The sequence below is a fragment of the Vipera berus genome, assembly GCF_964194415.1.
Source record: "Vipera berus genome assembly, chromosome: 2".
NCBI classification, from domain to species: Eukaryota; Metazoa; Chordata; class Lepidosauria; order Squamata; family Viperidae; genus Vipera; species Vipera berus.
The window spans coordinates 144,715,433-144,734,327 of NC_138203.1; the positions used below are offsets into that span (position 1 = coordinate 144,715,433).

The window sequence follows — 18,895 nt, forward strand, 5'->3', positions numbered from 1 at the left end:
AATCTCTAATTCACTGCAGATGTGCACCACACCAGCTGGTTTATATGCCAAGACTGAAAATGTTAGTCAATCTGATTTGAATGCCTATTGCAATTTCTTAAATATAAAATGTGTTAAATTCATTCCTTTTTGTATATGCAATATCATTTTGGCTGATCATATGATTTCGGTCTTAATTATTGGCTAACATATGTAAGATTACTTTGCTGAACAATTATAAATATGCAGTGTGCATGTTAGAACCTTTTAAAAGGGATTTTAAAATAATTTTATTTCATCTTTTCTCTTTATAATAAGCTGGGCAATTCATAAAAATAGATTTTTTTTATGCCTTGTCCATGTAATGCTAAGATTTAGTCTTTATTTCTTCACATCATCATATAGGACTGCTGCCATTAAATCTCCTTCAAAATTTGCAGCTTTTGTTAAACTATTATTACAGTCTTCTTTTGCTAGAGTTTTCTCAATATTGAAGTCAGCTAATTTAGAAAAAGCAGCTATGGAAAAAACCTATTTTTGCACTAAGTTGCCATAGGTTTTTTTTTAGACATCTGGATTTTTAATTATAGCCAGGTCTACACTCTGTAAAAGGGCCTGGTATTCATTGACTCATCTATTCATGAGAAATAAGGCATTTTACTTATTTTTCTTGAAATTGGGGGCTGAGATTTAATCCTGTGGTAACTGCCAGGGTTAATGTTCAAACTAAGTTAAAGCAACTGTAGGAGTGATAGTTTGTCTTCAACTAAAGGAATCAGCTGGCATTACAAAAATTATATGAACCTAATTTATAAGAACAAGCTGTGGATTCTATATCTCTGAACTGTGCATCTGCTATGCCATCAGAGCTGGAATATTATACTGATGATGTTGCATATCCTAAAGCATCAACAATGAGCTTGTCAACAGTTTCCCTTCCTGTGCCATAATAGTAAAAGAGAGGTGCACTTGATAAATTTGAAAAGAAATCTATTGCTATCACCAAAATAGATACAATATATCTTTATATATTATATTAGCCTAGCTGTGAAGACACTGAAGGTTGGCAGTTTGAGACCCAAGCACCACATGATGAGGTGAGCTTCCATCCCTGCCCAGTTCCTGCCCACCTAGCAGTTCGAAAGCATATGCAAGTAGATTAATAGGTACCATTTCAGTGGGAAGGTAACAGCGCTCCATGCACCTTGGCGTACAGGCCACATGACCATGGAAGCGTGTTTGGAAAACACTGGCTCCCTCGGCTAGGAAACAGAGATAAGGTCCACCCCTAGAGTTGGACATGACTGGACCGGGGTAACTTTTACCTTAATCTTTTTTACCTTTGCTCTACATGCATGTACATTGCATCTGCCTTTCAGCTTTATTTCACAGTTGTTATTTAGAACCAGATAGCTTTAGAAAACCAATTCCTCATGTTTCATGCCAAAGCTGCTTATTCTTGCAGCTGCTGTCAAAATCACCTTTTGATTTGTAAGAGACAGTCCTGAAAGAACTCTAGTCTAGAAGGTACAGTAGAAGTTGGACTTGGAAATAGCCATCCCACCACTCCTAGTGGATTTGTCTCCTTGTTCTGTGCCTGCTTCTCTTTTGATGATTGAGGAAGACTAAAAGTCCCACAAATGTGAAAAATGTATGTGGAGTTCTTACTGCTCTCTGAGCTTGGTTGTTTGCTTGCAGACATTTCATTGCCCAACTAACACCATCAGGGCAGTGATCATCAGACTCATACTGACCATAACCTAGTTGGGTAATGAAAAGTCTGCAAGCAAACAAGGGAGCAGTTCAACCCCAAGTACAGAGAGTTTCTGTTACTAGAAAAACATATGTATCTGGTACATTCTCCTCCCTACAGAGGATATTTGTCTCTCACAGGAACAGATCTATCAACAGCTCCAGTAAAGACCTAGTTTGCTCATCATCTAAGCCAGGGGTAGGCAACCTTGGCTCTTTTATGACTCGTGGACTTCAACTCCCAGAATTCCTGAGCCAGCCACGCTGAGGAAAAAGGGAGAGGTTTCCAAGCTGAGCCATGCTGGCTCAGGAATTCTGGGAGTTGAAGTCCACGAGTCATAAAAGAGCTAAGGTTGCCTACCCCTGATCTAAGCCTTGTTTACACATGGTTTATTAAAATAACTGGCTCATGTAAAATGCTTTGCTGCAGTTTATAAAACATAATGGCTACACAACATAATGAACCAAAAGCAAGCAGTAAACAATATTTACTGCATGTTTTCACAAAGGCAATAGATTCTATAGGGTAAAATGCTTATTAGTGATTCTCAAAGCGTAGTCCTTAGACTATCGGTGCTGTGCCTCAGTTTTCCCACATTCACTGACCAGAACCTGTTCCTGACCAGCAGCCTCCTATTGCTGTCTCCTATTGAGACATACAGTATCTAAAACATAGCTTCAAAGGGCCTTTGAATAAGAATAGGAAGCATACACATATGGAGCTATAATCATTATTTTATTCTCCCAAATCATCAACTCCCATGCTTTTAGAAAGTCAAAATAATGGGAGGCAGTATTTAATTCAGAGATCCTCACATTTTTCTGAATCTAAAAAGTGGCCTGCCCTTCATTTTGCTAAGCACGGTTTTATATTGCAAGCAAACCTGTGTAAGCTTCATTGCTTGAGAGATTCCATAATACCCAGTGTACTTTTGTATATATTCAGGGATGGAAGAAATCCAGGTGGCTACATATGTCTGTGAAATGCAGGATGGAAGTGTTTCACATTAAACAAGCAGGACCACAAAGTCTCTAGAAGACTAAATTCTATGCCATAGCAGTGATGGATCATGATACAGGTGTACTTACTTCTTGCTGTGAATAAGTTTTTTAGCCTAAACATTTTGTATTTAAACAGTTTTCATTCCTTTTTTTCTACTAAAATCTTTAATTCAAAAAATGAGGTTTAAGCCTGCTCTGTCATTCTTTTGATAAGGGATAGAATTGGACCACACAAAAAATATACTGCTCAAAAAAATAAAGGGAACACTTAACACAATGTACTGTATTTAATAGTAGGATGTCTTATCTTGTGTTCCCTTTATTTTTTTGAGCAGTATACTTTGAAGATCATCTCTTTGCCCTATAAAGAAGGCACTTGAGCTGCTTTACAAACAACAGAGTGTTCTGAAGTTCTTAAACTACGTCTGAGACCAGGACTGGTGTTTTTAATAGCTGTAGGAGCCTGTCTCTCCAGCTGTCCAGTCCTAAATCCCTAAATTAATGTAGCTGCTTTATAACCATCTTGCTTCTCAGCCATATGCCACATACGTGATGCTAATAATGCCATAGCAACTCATTTTATTTAGGGCTAAGCACTGAAGTGCAGTTATTTATGAATATACCCCACTGATTTTAAGAGTATATAGACTTGCATGGTGTGATAGCTCGACAAGATGAACAGTAGGGAATCACACCCGCTCACTCATTAAATTCTTATTTGCGACATCTTGAAATATTCCAAATAGATTATAGCTTCTTGATCTACTTTATGTTCAGGAATGTTTGTAACACTTCACAAAGTCTCAAAAAAAAAGAATCTGGGAGCACCTTTTTCATCTAACAAATTTTATGATATTTATTTTTAATAAAATTTGATAGTTGGAAAAGGTGCTACGAGACTGATTTCTTTTACTCTCATAAACTGGTATGATTCCCTTCCTACGATGCTTACGTAATGAGATGTCTTTAGCACTGAAGTTTTTTTTAAAAATCTGCATTGTATTTATTTAAATCTAGGAAGCTTATTAGGCTGAGCGCTGCGAAGAGTTTGAAATTGGTTCTCTTCTCCCAAAATGTTTCCATGTGAATTATTCTCGGTGATCAGGTCATTTGCCTAATAGCAGATGTAAGGTTGAAAGCAGTGTCACTTTTTGCTATAAAAGTACTCAGCAGTTGCTCACTCCTTTGGTGAAACCAAAGTCAAAGCATATTTTTATGTCCTCTGAACAACAGGATATTGTACTGAAATTTGGCACAACCAAAACCTTATTGTTGTATATAGCATTCTTATGCTCGTTAGCATTTTCCTTAGATTTATCACTAGGGGTATCTAAATTAACTGGTATATGACAGATAGATATGGATTAGTTATTCCCATAAAGGATAAAAATGTAATTACAGACTTTCTAATTGCTAATACGGAAAAGAGATTAAAAAACAATATTGGAAAACCCTTGTGATCAATGTATTGTTCCCTTATTCCTGACTCAGGTTAGGCATTTTGATTTTGCTGCCAACACTAACAGCAGATAAATGCTGGAGATCAAGACTTCATATATGAATTCTGAAAAATAAAGTTTCATTGAAAACTCTTGGAACATGTGGTGCATGGGTATATATATATGTAAGTGAAATCCTTTGGAATCATTATCCTTCAGATAATAGTGGCATCTGCAGATTGTCAAATAGATGCAACCTTAATCAATCTGTTCCTGATGAAAATATGGGTTACTGCATCCCTCTCCTTCCCTTTAACGCTCATCTTTTCCAATGGAGAATGCTTCCTGATTTTTGCCAGACTGGATCTAAGTGTAGAAGTCACTTCTGCTGCAGGGCGACCGATGACCATACTGTATCAGAATTTTCTGAATTTGATTGTGGCTGAAGCCCTGGTTGCAACAATACATTTCGTAGCACCTTAAAAACAGGTTTATTGGGGTATAATCTTTCATTAATTGAATAGCATACTCCATAACTATTCAGTTTCCTACAGGATTATTGATGGGTTTTGCTCTACCCAACAAAACAACTAGTGCTTCAGCAGTGAGTTTACTGGGTTTTATTGCAAGTTCTTGCTTTGGATCTCTCTGCAATTTGCCATATAGATGATTTGAAAAATGCTTCAAATTTTTTGAAACTCCTTTTTTTTGGATCACAGTTGTGTTCTGGTCACTGTTCCTATTAAACAAAGACTGGTTTCTATACAGTATATGTTTGTGCACAGCAGCTCTTACATTTCAGCTAATTTGTGAGAAAGTGAGGGTGAAACTTATTTCATATATACAAACCATAAAGGGTAATTCTGAAAGGAAATTGTCACAATTCTAGGAAGCAGTGTATAGGCACCCAGATGTTCTAAGACAGGCCAACAATGGTAACCCTCAGCCCTTTCAGGGCTTAAGTGATAAGACTCAATGTGCCAAAAATCAAATATGAGTATAGCAGTGAAAGAATTATAGGCATGACAACTAGGGGAAAAAACTGGGGTACCTCCTTTGCTTGGTACCCTAAGCACATGTTATTTTCTTGAACGGTTCCTACAGGGCAGTAGGCACCTTCATTAAAAATTGTAAAGAGGAGCAAGTGTCAAAACTCATATCTCAGCATTACAATACAAATTGTATCCCTTATGTGTTTCTGTGTGACATCATGATGCAAGTCTGAAAGGGAAGAGCTTACATTATCCTATCATGATGCACGTTTCATCATTTTGATGTTGTGATTAGGAGCAAACATCATTAGAACAGAAACATGAGACGTATCTGAGATAATCCTATCAATAAAATCAAAGCTGACCTCAGAGCTTTTTTGTCCCCTGGACAGGAAACAATAGCTGCATTAAAAATATAAAACTAAAATAGATTTCTTAAAGCATTGTTTGTTAAACAAGCTACAGTAGCACTGTTTGCATATAATGCACAGCTACTGCATAACGGACTAGTTCACAAGTCATGTTAAACCAAAACCAAACCACACCAATTTAATGTTGTGAGCGAATGGTGACTTGGATAATAGAATGCCTCAGTGAAAAGTAGCCTCTAAAGACGTATCTGCCATGAAATTCATTAAATACGCACACCAGGATACTAAAGTAGTAAAGCCATTTAATAGTTTTGATGAGAAGCCAGCCTCTACCACATGCGGCATTTTTCTTTGGACTTTATTGTTTTTTGTGGCATGAAAATAGTTTTGCATCTCCATTAAGCATAAAGGCCAGTGTGGTTGAGCAGGCACAGTACTCGATTGAATAGGGCTTTTATCTTTTGGGTATGACTTTCCTTTGAACTTGGTTAGTTTTGCTATTCAAAATGCAGCTGACCTTTCTGATAAGTATTGCTTGTCAGCTCTAGCCTCACAGTAAGCTGATGAGGTAGGTTGCTGTGTTCTGATGGGAGGAAAGGAGAGGAGAGGAGAGGAGAGAAGAGGAGGAAATCAATGGGTAGAGAGATGTGTGTATACCTGTGTTTGTTTATGACAGAGAAACAAGACAGACATCTGTTATGATTGGATAGGGATGGGCCACAGGAAGCTTACCTTTTTTCAGGGAAGAAGACAAGCAACCAAGAGATATTTTAGTGTTGTCTTTAAACATAGTAACAAGAACCTTTGATACTGAAAGCATGTCCTATCATGTTCAACTGAATAGACTACCAGTGCTTCTAATATGAATTAAGATAATGAAAACTACAAAAAGACGGCAGGTAGACAGCACTCATGCTCAGAAAAAGGCAGGTTTCTGTCACTCTTTCATCCTCTGCATACGCATACACCTGTGCACGCACACATAGATACAACCACACATACACCTATAGAAAGGCTTTGAGGCCCTGTATGCTGCTCAAGCAACCCATGTTCAAAGGATCGGATCCTGCAGCATATCCACGCTGTTCTTGGAGTGGTGTCCCCGGCTGTAGAAAAACGGTACCGTTAAGCCGCTTCTGAAAATGTCGCCAAGAAAACCGCTGGGACTTGTCCCTAGACTAGAATCGAGGTTGACCCGATGGCCCATATACCCAAAGGTAGATGCAGTTCCAGCTCTCAACATCAGGGTGTGCAGTTCATTGGTATTTTTGCCTTGCCTGATGACTGAGAGAATATTTCTTCAGACAGACGCTGGCTCTTTTTTCTCAACAGATACTGCTCAGCTTTGCAAGAAAATTCAAAACCCCTGGAAGTAAAAACTCTTCAAATGTTGGGCCTCGTCAAATCCATCAGCACAACCTCCACTGTTAAACATCAGTCCCCCCAAGTGTCTGTTTTACCGCCCTTGAAAAGGTCATCCAGTGCCTGCACAACGTCTAGAGAGAAAAAGCACGCCAAGAGCACAGCTCCAGTGAGCTCGGCTGGTGCCACTCAAAGGTCCCTCCTTAATAAGCAGTCTCTCTTATCGACAGGAACTTGCAGGAAGAGGCCAGAGTAGAGAAATAATTAGGCTGAAACAGGAACATGGCCGTCACTGTCTCCACTCCAATTAGTGACCCAGTCTTTCCTGGTGATGGTGCCTGTCTTCTCCTCGTGGAAAAACTGGCGCTCCTGGCGGGGAATCTTGACTGCGTGGTACTGGGGTAGGTTGGCTTTCTCGTAGCGGGCACGCTTGAAGAAGCCAAGCTGGAAGAGAGGAAGTCATTTTGTGAATTCAGCGAAGTTAGCATTGCCCTCAATTACCACATGGATGCTAGAAGACAGGGGGGTTTCTTGAGTTCTGCAGTTAAGCCATAAGCTCCACCCATCGACTGCCATAGGTTAACTCCAGCACCTATTAATACTTCATCTAGTGGGATGGAAACCATGCATTTAGGACACAGAGCTTTTGGGACCCTCTAGTTGTGTGCGATTTCAATTGTCACAAACCTCCATCAACTTCCGGGGAAAAAAATTCGGAGAACAAAAGTCCAAAAACTGGAGGGGGAAGTGGGTGCGTTATTTTCCCCACTAAGAAAAACAAGGAACAGATGTACAGTATGTTGTCCTGCCTTCACAAAAAAAAGGCAAGCTTTCATCAAAACAAGAAGAGGAAATGGACAAGTGTTGTGACTCAGGGTCAGCCTGTGGGTCCGACAGCCGGCTCCGATGTATCGGAGGACTCAGATGTGGGGGAGGAGGGAAACGAACCGGCTGATGATGATTTGGAGACTTTGCAGAGTCCTCAGCCGGGAACCTCTGCTCAGCTGTGTGAGCCCGAGAGTGCGGAGGATGATGACCCACAGCTGGCCCTGTTCAAGGACGCCCGACGCAGGAGGCAGTCGAGCAGGGACAAACAAAGGAAGGCTATGGGACTCCTCGGGAGGAGGCACAGGGAGACCACGCCCTGAGCTCTCTATAAAAGGAGTGTTTGGGGAGGGGCTGGTTGCTGAAAGCAACTCTTTTGCTTGAAGATAAGCTCTTGTGTGTTTACTATTAAATCTTGGCAGAAGCCTTTTAGCCTTGGACGCTTTCCAGTCTCTTCTTTTGATTAGGGGTGCGAGAAGAGGGCTGGTTCAGAACAACAAATATATACAGGCGCCTCATCTAAAAATAAGAGTACTTGCATTCTAACCTCAATCCTTCTAATAAATATTATTAGAGGGTTTTTTTATCAGTTTTCCAGTTTGGATTGCAAATAAAAAGAGGGTGACTTTAAGGGGTGAGGGTAGAAGGCTGATTTGTTATCAAGCTCTCTGACACATGTATAGAGACAGTAGGATTCATTCACCTTAAACTTAATGCCGCTGGGGGGGGGGGCAAAAGCCCTAATAAGCAGGCATATACATAGGATGAAGGCTATTGCTAAGCACATTGGTTTGTGCTTTAGATTGTAAGCCGCCCTGAGTCTTCGGAGAAGGGCGGGATATAAATGGTATTAAAATAAAATATAAATAAATAAATAAACATGCTTTTCCAACGATATTCAGGTCTCCTCCTGTGTGCTCTCCTATCACACAACTAGATGCTGAATCCCATATCCCAGTTTTAGTATTTTGGTGTATACATCATTAATAACTAGAATTATGGGGAACTACATTTCCCCCCCCCCACCCAACAGAGTCCCGTTGATCTTATGAAAAAAATCAGCCAGATCAAGCGCACATCATTTTACGGATGGTGGGAAGAATGCAGATAGAGCTGGATTGGATGAAAATTAAATTATTAAAGTTGCTCCCACCCACTGAAAACACGTGGAGGTGTCCTGATATGCTGTAAATGTTCCTAATGATCTTTCATCTTCTTTCTCACCTTGCCCTAACTCAAAATTTGAGGGGCCTTGGGTAAGGTGCCATCAGAAGGCCTTGTATTGTGTCAGTACAGCTCTTCCTTGCTAAGGTTTACAGCTGCCCATTTGTTCTTTAAACCCATTCAGAAGGGTTTCAATTGAAGCCCCAGTCCATTATTTATTTATTTATTTATTTATTTATTTATTTATTTATTTATTTATTTATTTATTTATTTATTTATTTTATTTTATTTGTATACCGCCCTTCTCCCGAAGGACTCAGGGCGGTGAACAGGGCAGTACATGTTAAAAGACAAAATACAAAAATTAAAAAAGATTAAACAGAATGCCCACAACTCTTACAATAGGTTAAAACACAATTAAAAGTAATAAAACCCAACCCCATCCCATCAGGCCAGGCCAGCTTGTTCAAAGAGATAAGTCTTTAGATCGCGCCGGAAGGAGCGCAGGTCGGGTGCCATCCGGAGCTCAACCGGAAGACGATTCCATAAATCCGGCGCGCCCACAGAGAACGCCTTAGTCCTACTCCCCATCTATCTAGCCCAAAAAAGTATATCCTTTAATGTGACTTGTGAACAAACAATGGAGTAATGTTAATGTTAGCACTGATTAACAACAAACAAACTATCAGGCAATAAACGATGCTCTAATCAAGGAACTACCAACTCAGACAAACAAGCAGTAGACAACAGCTCAGTCAAGGAACCACTAAGGAGAAAACATTGCCCCCGCCCCCACCCCCCACCCCCACTAACACTGTCACAGCAAGCTCCTGCATATAAAGAGAGGACGAAACCCACTCTCTTCCACACTGAAGATGTTAGCCAGGTAATGAAACGTCTGCACAAAAACAATCAAGCTGAGAGAGCACCAAGGACTCCACAATTCAACCCTGAGGTACAAATTGGGCACGTCTAATTTAATGAAAAGAAGGACTCGGGGTGACATACATATCTTGCCAAGGACTATAATGTTTCTAGGTTTTGCCAACTGATCCTAATGCCCTTCATTATCCACATGTTGTATGACATTCAGTCTTGAATTACATTGTGTTACACGCTGCCACACAACCTGTAAGTTACAATTGTGTGACCTGTAACATTTCTGCATCCCACAGAGCTATAGCACATGCAGACAAGAACTGTAAACCCTCCTATCTGTTAGGCTCTGCCAAGTCCTGCAGGCATGCTTCCATATATGCTTGGGGACACAGACAATGGGATTGCTGTTTGTGAACACATGCACTAGTACTCTTAGGTAGCTTACAGGAACCACATTCCATTACTTGCTATTTCTGTGTCATCTGTGCTCTCACACACTCCAATGCACATACGGGGGCGGGGGAGGGTCAGTTAGGTAGGTGAGACCAGGCATTACCACTAGGCCTCCATGGCCTGCCTGTCTGCATCAGATGGCTGCATCGCCAGCCGGGCCCGATAATAGTTTGTGGAGTATTTGGAGACCTGGCTGGTCCTCTTGAAGAAGCCACACTGGGAATTGGGAGAAGTAGGAATAGCATTAGCAGGCTTGCTACGCTTCTGCTCCTCAAGATGAAGTCTTCCTTTAAACGCCCATCAGAGTTCAGGGATGCCTTCAAGCAGATAGTGTCTCCCCACCAAGCTCCAAAATGGAGTTTCCAGATGCCTATCAACACATGCTTCTTTCCCTAGCAGATACTGTGAATCTAAGTAGATACAGTGCAATTGTTCTGGAAGGATGTAATCACTGGAACAGTTCAGCTATAAAGAATGGTCTCTAAGGAATGGACTGTTACAGTAGAAATAATCACCATTAAATTGAAGATACTGTCAGACAACAATTACAGTTGTTTCGGGATACAATACAAGTTGGAAACATCAGCTCGCCTGGAGTGCGTAGAAGCACCTAAAATTCATGCATGCGTGCATGTATGTTTGTAGATAAAATTTGCCTTGGTGTCAAGGCTGTAGAGCAGGGGTGGGGAAAGATGGCCCCTTTACGACCCGTGGAGTTTGACTCCCAGAATTCCTGGGCCAGCACAGCTGGCTCAGGAATTCTGGGAGTCAAACTCCACAGGTCGTAAAGGGGCCATCTTTCCCCACCCCTGCTGTAGAGGGATACCATCTCGGCCACCACTGGCTCTTTCTCTGGTCAGCTCACCTTCCACAAGATGGAGACTAAGAGACCCAGTACTAAGATTCCAGCTAGTACTGCAATGAGGATAATCCACCAGGGCACCCCTCGTGTCAAGGGCACAACAGGATCCAAGTAGACAGTCACTGGGATCTGGAGAAGAGAAATTGCAGAAAGTGAGAGAGCGGACCTGAAACATGCAAGAGGGAGTACAGGTTACACTGTTGTTAATGAAATAGCCATTACAGTTTTTGCTGTGGTTTTAGACACAAAATCTCCTAGCTCCTTGAAGAGGTTGATTTGGCCATCTTCACTTTTGGCCTCATAGCCCTTTTCTTGTTCTTTCAATGGGCAACACTGACTTGTGAAACCTTCTCCAAATCTGGCACTTAATGATTTTAGCAACATTCCCCCTCCTCCCTCATTCAGGAAGAGGAGGTAGTCCAGGAAGGAAGGAAATTGACATCTTAAACTTTATATGGCTTGGTCCCCCTCCAGATGTATGTTACATCAGCTCCCGTGATCTTCAGTCAGCATACTATGTTACCTCATTAGCTGGAAATTATCAGAATGGAAGTCCCGAGACGTTGGGAGGACAACAGGTTGGGCAAGATGATCCTAAAGAGCTGCATTTTTTTATATTACACAAGGAAAAAACATAAAAGGGAAATGAGTTGTGGTACGGCTACCCCACCTGAGTCGTGGCATCTCTTAGGACCAGGTTGCGAATGGCGGAGCTCACTGATATGTTGGCACGAACAATCACTTCCACTGATTTCATATGAGCAAATTCCTAGGAGCCAAAGGAACAGGGTTCAGCATAGTCAAGAACCACCCAAGTACCCTCCAGGGAAGAGCACAGTCTCTTAGTTATAAGATCACGAAGAATGCAACCTGTGCTCGCTCCCCTGTATCACTTGCGATGTGGTAAGGAGTTCCAAAACCCCCTGGAGTTCAGGACTGCAAGCCACTACGTTGACAAAGCTACAGCAGCTCCCATAAAGATATTGTAGGGAGCGACTGATGATTCCTTTTCTCATCAGTTGATATTGAGCGGGAGAGAAAAAGGCATAGGGAAGCAAACCTACCACCGCTTGGAATTAACTTGCGTTAAGTCAGTAAGGACAGCACTGCTTCCTAGCTTTGCTGCTGAGGCTCAATAAAGCTTGGTCACGGATCACCAAAAATACGTTAATGTATTTTTCTTCAACTCAGGAACAGGACAAACGGATATTAACTGGCTGTAAGGAAATGCCCTTTGGGTCTCTCAGTTTACATATGATTCTGTTCTTCTTATGTCCAACAGGGGGAGTCATACTAACCTCCAGGAAGGTGCTGTTCCAGAGACGGGCCCAGATGGTGAGCACAGCTGAGCGGTCAAAACTGTAGAGAGGGCATTTGTATAGCAGACATCGAGCAGTGCCCAAGACGCAGTCCTGAAGCAGAAGAAGAAAAAAAAATCTGATTGAGGATATTAAAGTCAGGAAGGCAAACACTGTCTGACAGTCTCATCTACAGCACCAATATCCTTCTCCCGTTATGGCATAATGGGAGAAGGGCACATCTATAAAGGACACTTCTTTGGAATAGCTTTGCAGTGCTGACCATCGTCCTTTCGTGACTTTCTGACCACAGTCACAATAGTCTGTATAATAGCCCATGATTCACTTGAAGCTAGGGGTGGCCCACCTGTATCCCTTTCATAGCCCTTGGAGCCCCATTTGGCTATGATTTCTGAAACTTGACAGGAGAATTTTCTGTCATTTTAAAAGTAGGTAACAGAGGCAGGCGCCAGGTTAAGTTGAAATTAGGCAGATTTAGACACATGCATTCCCATTCTAACTCGTTCTTAGTAATCGTCTTTCCCCCACCCCCAAATTCAGTACTTGGCCACCAGAAGTTGCCCATTTGTGCCTTGAAGCCATTACATTCCTGAATGTTTTTCTCTCCTTTCGTTTCAGAAAAGAATAAGTTTACAGACTTCAGGGATTCCAGTAGTTCCTCTTTGTGTTCCACTAACTAGGATGCAAAGGTATCTTGTTCACCATTTTTAGAGATCTCACCTATGACTCATCCCCAGCCCACCAAGGAGGCAGTTTAAATTTGTCTTCAGCTGTTCTGTTATTCGTGTGTTTCCCTTCCCTAACACACTACCTTCCCACAAGAAGTATCCATAATGCTTTATTTCCCCCACAATATCAATAATTATGTGGTCAAAACAACAACAACAAAAACCCAGATTTTTTTTCTTTTTATTTTGTAATGTTAACTTTGGGGATAAAAAAATATTTAAAAAAAAAACAATGATGTGGTGAAGATCTGCCCAGTTCCTGTTGTCTACCTTAGACTGCTATGGATATGTCCCTTTCCGTCTGGTCACTGGACATTGCCTCCATGACAGTTGTGATTTGAACTGTGTAATGCCTGATTTCCACATGAATATATATTTCCCTAAGGCCCATCAGCAAAGTGCCCTTCAGGCATTATGCAAAGTCCTTATGTGGACAAGGTCTAAAATTCTTCTGGAGGATCACCTCATTTTAAAATACACGTTTGTTCCTTTTCTGAAACATCGCTGGGCTTCTTTATTTATTAAAGAACTAATTCTCTCTGGAGGCAGCACCAATCTGGAAAAAAATAAAAGCAATTCTGCCTGTCTTGCTGGTTTATGAGATGGAGAAGGAATGTGGGATGAAGCAGAAATGAGCTGCTTCCAATGCACTGGAAAACTGCCTCCTATCTTATCCCACCCTTCCTCCACCTCAGCAATCTGTCAGCCACAGTCTTACTACACATGGTTTTAGTCCTCTTGTAGAAGAACACAAGGTTCATATTCAGAAGTGACAGGTTACTGGCATGGAGCACTTCCACACCACCAAGCTATTGCTCCAGCAACTTCAAAGTTACTAAAACTCTCTATCCTGGGCATCTACTCGAAGTTGCCAAACCTCATCACACCACAAATTAAATAAAAGTTATTGGTGGTTATTATTCTGCTGGTGGATGATGCCAGATGGGAGAAGAAATGATAGTCAAGAAATTCACCAACTGCTGCCCATAAATTATCCTTCATTAAACTTAAGGATCAGACTCGTTGCAATCTTCATTTCTCATGTAGACTGCAGTTTTGATCATTGGGGCAGCACACGTTTTGTCAGAATATTTTTCTGCCAATTCCAGGACTAGAGAAAAACACATGAACTTGGTTTTTTTGAAGCCTGTAGCAGACAATATCTGCTCCAAGTCTTTGACCAGAAAATTTGAGTAATCAGGAGGGAGGCAGGAGTTTGATTTTTGCAATAGCTACAGCTGACATAGTACTTTGTCTGGTGCTCTACACTGGGCTACCCTTGAAGCGTATTCTGAAGCTACCACCCATACAGAATGCTGCACAGACAGTCTGAAGGCTCCTTGGGTGGCACACGTAACACCTCTGTTGCGCAAACTACACTAGTCGCTAGTGTGCTTCCAGGTCCAGTTCAAGATATTGGTTATCAACTTTAAAGCCCTTTATGGCATGGATTCAGGGGTATTTGAGGAGCCATCTCACCCGAATAAGATTAGTCCATCCCACTCGCTCCAGCAGAAGAGACCTAGTTTGGATCCCACCTGCCAAAAAAGTTTGGTTGGCAGGGCCCAGGAGAAGAGCCTTTTCTGCTCTTCCCTTTGGAATATTCTTCTGTCCAAGCTGAGATCAGCTCCCATGCCCCTGCCCTTCCATAAGAGCCTTAAAACTTGGCTCTGTTAGCTGGCCAGAGCCCTGACTGGCGCACTCTATGCTGGAGTGGCTGATGGGATAGAGAGAAGAACCCCACCTCTGTCCTCTGGGTTTTTTAGTCTTTATTTATTTTTTCTTCATTTTTAATTGTTTTATCTTTTTATTATGCTGTAAGCCGTCTAGAGTCACTGTAAAAGTGAGATCAGCTGTATTTATATTTAATTTTTAAAAAAAAAAATCCCATGATTTGTCTTGTAAGTACAGCTTCTGGAGGCTCTTTTTCAGAAAGTCACAGTTTTCTCGTCTTTAGCAGATTTCCTGCACTTTTGCCGCTACTTCCCAGTGACAGCCGGGGAGACACCAAATATCATGCAGAGCAGCTGATTAACTACTTTCAGGACATTTTTCACATGGTGTTGAATACACGTGGTCCTGACAAACAGCGAGCTTCGCTTACTAAGGTAGCATTTTTTCGTCCTTTCCAATAAGTCAGTGATGGGCTGGACATTTCTGTCTGCTCAGTCTCACGTTTCTTCCTTCCTTGAGGAGGTGGTTCCTGGAAAATAACAATACTGGATGAGGGCCACTGCAAATATTTGCTAGAAAAAGAAAAAGAATATGAAGACAACTGGTTTGCAAAAAATAGCCCCCAAAACAAAAAACCAACAAGAATCAGTTCCTGGATTGGCTTTTTTTTTCTTCCTTCCTCCTTTCCCTTTTCCATTTTCTTTTGGTCATGTCTTTTTCAGTTTGTCAACCCATCATTTTTATTGCTGGTACATAAGCTGTTTTGAAAAGGGATGCGGTGGCTCAGTGGGTTAGGACGCTGAGCTTGTCGATCAGAAGATCGGCAGTTTGGCGGGTCGAATCCTGAGTGCCGCGTAACAGAGTGAGCGCCTGTTACTCGTCCCAGCTTCTGCCAACCTAGCAGTTCGAAAGCACGTAAAAATGCAAGTAGAAAAATAGGGACCACTACAGTGGGAAGGTAACAGCGTTCCGTGCGCCTTTGGCGTCTAGTCATGCCGGCCACATGACCACAGAGATGTCCTCGGACAAAGACTGGCTCTTCGGCTTTGAAATGGAGATGAGCACCAGCCCCTAGAGTCAGAAACAACTAGCACGCATGTGCGGGGGAACCTTTACCTTTACCTTTAAGCTGTTTTGAGAGGTTCAGAAGCAGAAAGTGATATAATGGTTCTTGAAAGAAACAAATAAGCAGATCAATAAATATGTATTAATGTTTTTAAAGGATCTTACAGTTATTTCTCCATTAGTGATTTATAGCTTCTGCCATCATCCAACCATTGTTGTGCTAATATTACAGTACAGCCACTACTTAACAAGATCTATCATTAAACATTCAAACATACAAAGACCTCAGAAAGGTGATTTACGCCCATATTGCCACTTCCTTCCCCATCACATGATATCATTTTGGGTCCTTGGCAACTGGCTCATATACACAACTGGTTGCCAAATGCTCCACAATCATGTGATCACCATTTACAATCTTTTCTGCCAGCTTCCCCAGAAAGTCAACGGGGAAGCTGGTTGGAAAGGATGCAAGCAGATGGGATAGAGGGGATCTGAAATTCTTCCATGGGCTGCAGGAATGGAGATGGATCTAGCTTTTCCAAAAGAAAACCATGCAGAATTCTAACTCTGGGAGAACATGAACATGAAACGGACCGTCCTTTTGAAAACAGTGTACAACTGAGATATATTTAAGTTTTTAGATAATGAATTTATCCAACTGAGTTACAACAATAATTTTGGAACCATGAATATTCCCACAAAAATGACATTTCCCTTTTACAGATATACGTCCTGAATGTGAAGCATCTGTAGTAGGGAGAGCAAATATATTCGCAAAAAGAAACAGCCAATATTTGAAAGGGGGAAATCATAAATTCCTTTTAAGGGGTGTTTTCTATATTATATAAACAGTGGAACTTGGCACCCCTAAATATATCTGCCCTTAAAAGTAGGAGAAGGAAGTCCACTGTTCTCACAAGCCAATGTATCCCATTGCTATATAGTATCCATGGTACTTACCAGAGCCAGGCCTAGGGGGTTGGGATTAGGGGTGCAAGTTGAACGTTGTTGGGAATGGCTCAATAACTCCATCTTAAGAGGATAAAGAAGCCATTTTCCATTTGAAATTTCATAGGGCCACATGAGATAGAGGAAGGCAGAGCCCAGGGTGCTCAAGGATTGGCCTCTGTTGGAGACCTAATAATGGCAAAGAAAGAGATAAGCAACTCAGGAGATCATATTTACACAGTCAATCACATCTCCCTAATTCAGTATTTCTAGCGGAGCCTTTTAAAGTGAAAATACAAAATAGAAATCATAAAAAAAAGAACCCTGCCTTTTAAAAAGCCATTTTTAACAATCTTGAAGGATACATAATCCAAGAATTAATAAAATAAGAGTTATTTGGGTTCCCTCAAAGAATACGGGGAAGAATTCTCAACTTATTTTTTCCTTAGAAGCAAATCAATAATATATAGTAAAAATTGGATATCATCAAAGAATTCTAGCTCGCAGTTGTGTATTTTTTTCTATAGGAAATAATGAAATCTAGTAGATATGCTAAACATGATAACAAAGCAAAATACTTATCTAATTTATCTTTTAACAAATATTTAAATATGTCAGAAAGAAAGAAAGAAAGAAAGAAAGAAAGAAAGAAAGAAAGAAAGAAAGAAAGAAAGAAAGAAAGAAAGAAAGAAAGGAAGGAAGGAAGGAAGGAAGGAAGGAAGGAAGGAAGGAAGGAAGGAAGGAAGGAACTTTCTTCACCTTTTCCCAAGTTGTGATTCAATTTTTACATTTAGTTCCTGTCATAGCAAATCATATTGCCCAGTCTTGCCTCTCCATCAGTACAGAACTGATATAAAAGCTAAGAGCTGACAGATTTCATTAAGCTAACATTTAGAAGAAATGGAGGATACAGATATTCTTCCATTAATACATAATCACATTTCCCCACAGCTCAGGTAAAATATATCCAGTGTTCTTCATAGAGTGAAAGTTTCCAGACATTGGAGACCTAATTTAACAAATACTGCTGTTTTAATCCTTAACTCTCTTTGAAGAAGCCCATAGTGTATGTACCAAAGTTCCTTTAAAATTATATCTCTAGCATAAAAACAGCATGAGTCCATTTTTAATACATTCTCAGAGAGTTCCAATACATTCAAAAGAGATTCTTTCCCTCGAAACTAACCAAGTTTTTAAGTTAAAATATAATGATAGTACTATTTTTTAAAACCTGGAGCCATTGATTAGGATAGCAGTCCCCAACATTTCCGGCTCTGTGGACCAGCGGCACGGATGGTAGTGAGGGAGAGGGAATGGTTTCATGTGCACAAATGCAGCTTTGCACGTTCACATGCTCAGCCACTGCTTGTGCGGCCCGGTTCCCAACAGTGCCGGGCCGTGGACTGGGGGTGGGAGACCCCCTGGATAGTATTTTTTATTTTATTAGATTTTTATCCCACCTCTATTATTTTATTAGTAGCTCAAGGCAGTAAACAAACCTAATACTCCTTCCTCCTCCTATTTTCCCCACAACAAACCTGTAAGGTGGGTTGGGCTGGGAGAGCGTGATTGGCCCAAAATCACCAACTGGCTTCCATGGCTAAGGTGGGACTAGAACACCTCTCCCAGTTTCTAGCCTGATGCCTTAACCACTAGACCAAACTAGCTGAAGTATAGGAGATCATTATTTTAAATATCATCAACATTTATTTTTGAATACCATTTTTTAAAAATTAACCTGTAACTCTTACAATCCTTATTACTGACCAGAGGGGACAAGGCTGCCTCATCCTGCTCCAGACATAACAGATGACTACAATGCAAAGGTGTAATCATGAATCTACAACTCTGCTCTGAAAGTATCAGGATCACTCACCATCACAGTGAAGCTCACCGGGCTGCCCACATCGCTTTCCTTCTTCATGGCGCTTTCGCCCCGGACCACCCCACTGAAGAAGAGTTGCTTGGGTTCGGGCAGTCTGCAGAGAGATGGATAAACGTCTCAAGGGACGGAGAGCTAGAAAGTCAGCCATCCACATTCCACAGATAGTTCTAGGCCAGTGATGACATGTGTGTCA

General features: G+C 41.2%; 1 protein-coding gene across 5 annotated transcripts in view; it reads right to left on the reverse strand.

The window, feature by feature from the left end:
* Nucleotides 1-5,581: 5,581 nt before the first annotated feature.
* ITGA7 (integrin subunit alpha 7) overlaps nt 5,582-18,895 on the reverse strand; it is a 64,361-nt gene continuing 51,047 nt past the window's right edge. For 3 of the 5 annotated variants that reach the window (XM_081321402.1, XM_081321401.1, XM_081321400.1), the window contains 7 exons: nt 18,694-18,796; nt 16,830-17,006; nt 15,232-15,330; nt 12,379-12,492; nt 11,751-11,849; nt 11,084-11,209; nt 5,583-7,341 (listed from right to left, as the gene is read on the reverse strand). In XM_081321402.1, the coding sequence (XP_081177528.1) occupies nt 7,162-7,341; nt 11,084-11,209; nt 11,751-11,849; nt 12,379-12,492; nt 15,232-15,330; nt 16,830-17,006; nt 18,694-18,796 (898 nt within the window). In that variant the 3' untranslated portion in view covers nt 5,583-7,161. Of the gene's footprint in view, nt 7,342-10,321; nt 10,435-11,083; nt 11,210-11,750; nt 11,850-12,378; nt 12,493-15,231; nt 15,331-16,829; nt 17,007-18,693; nt 18,797-18,895 lie in introns of all 5 variants that reach the window. The other 2 variants (XM_081321399.1, XM_081321398.1) reach the window with 2 other exon arrangements.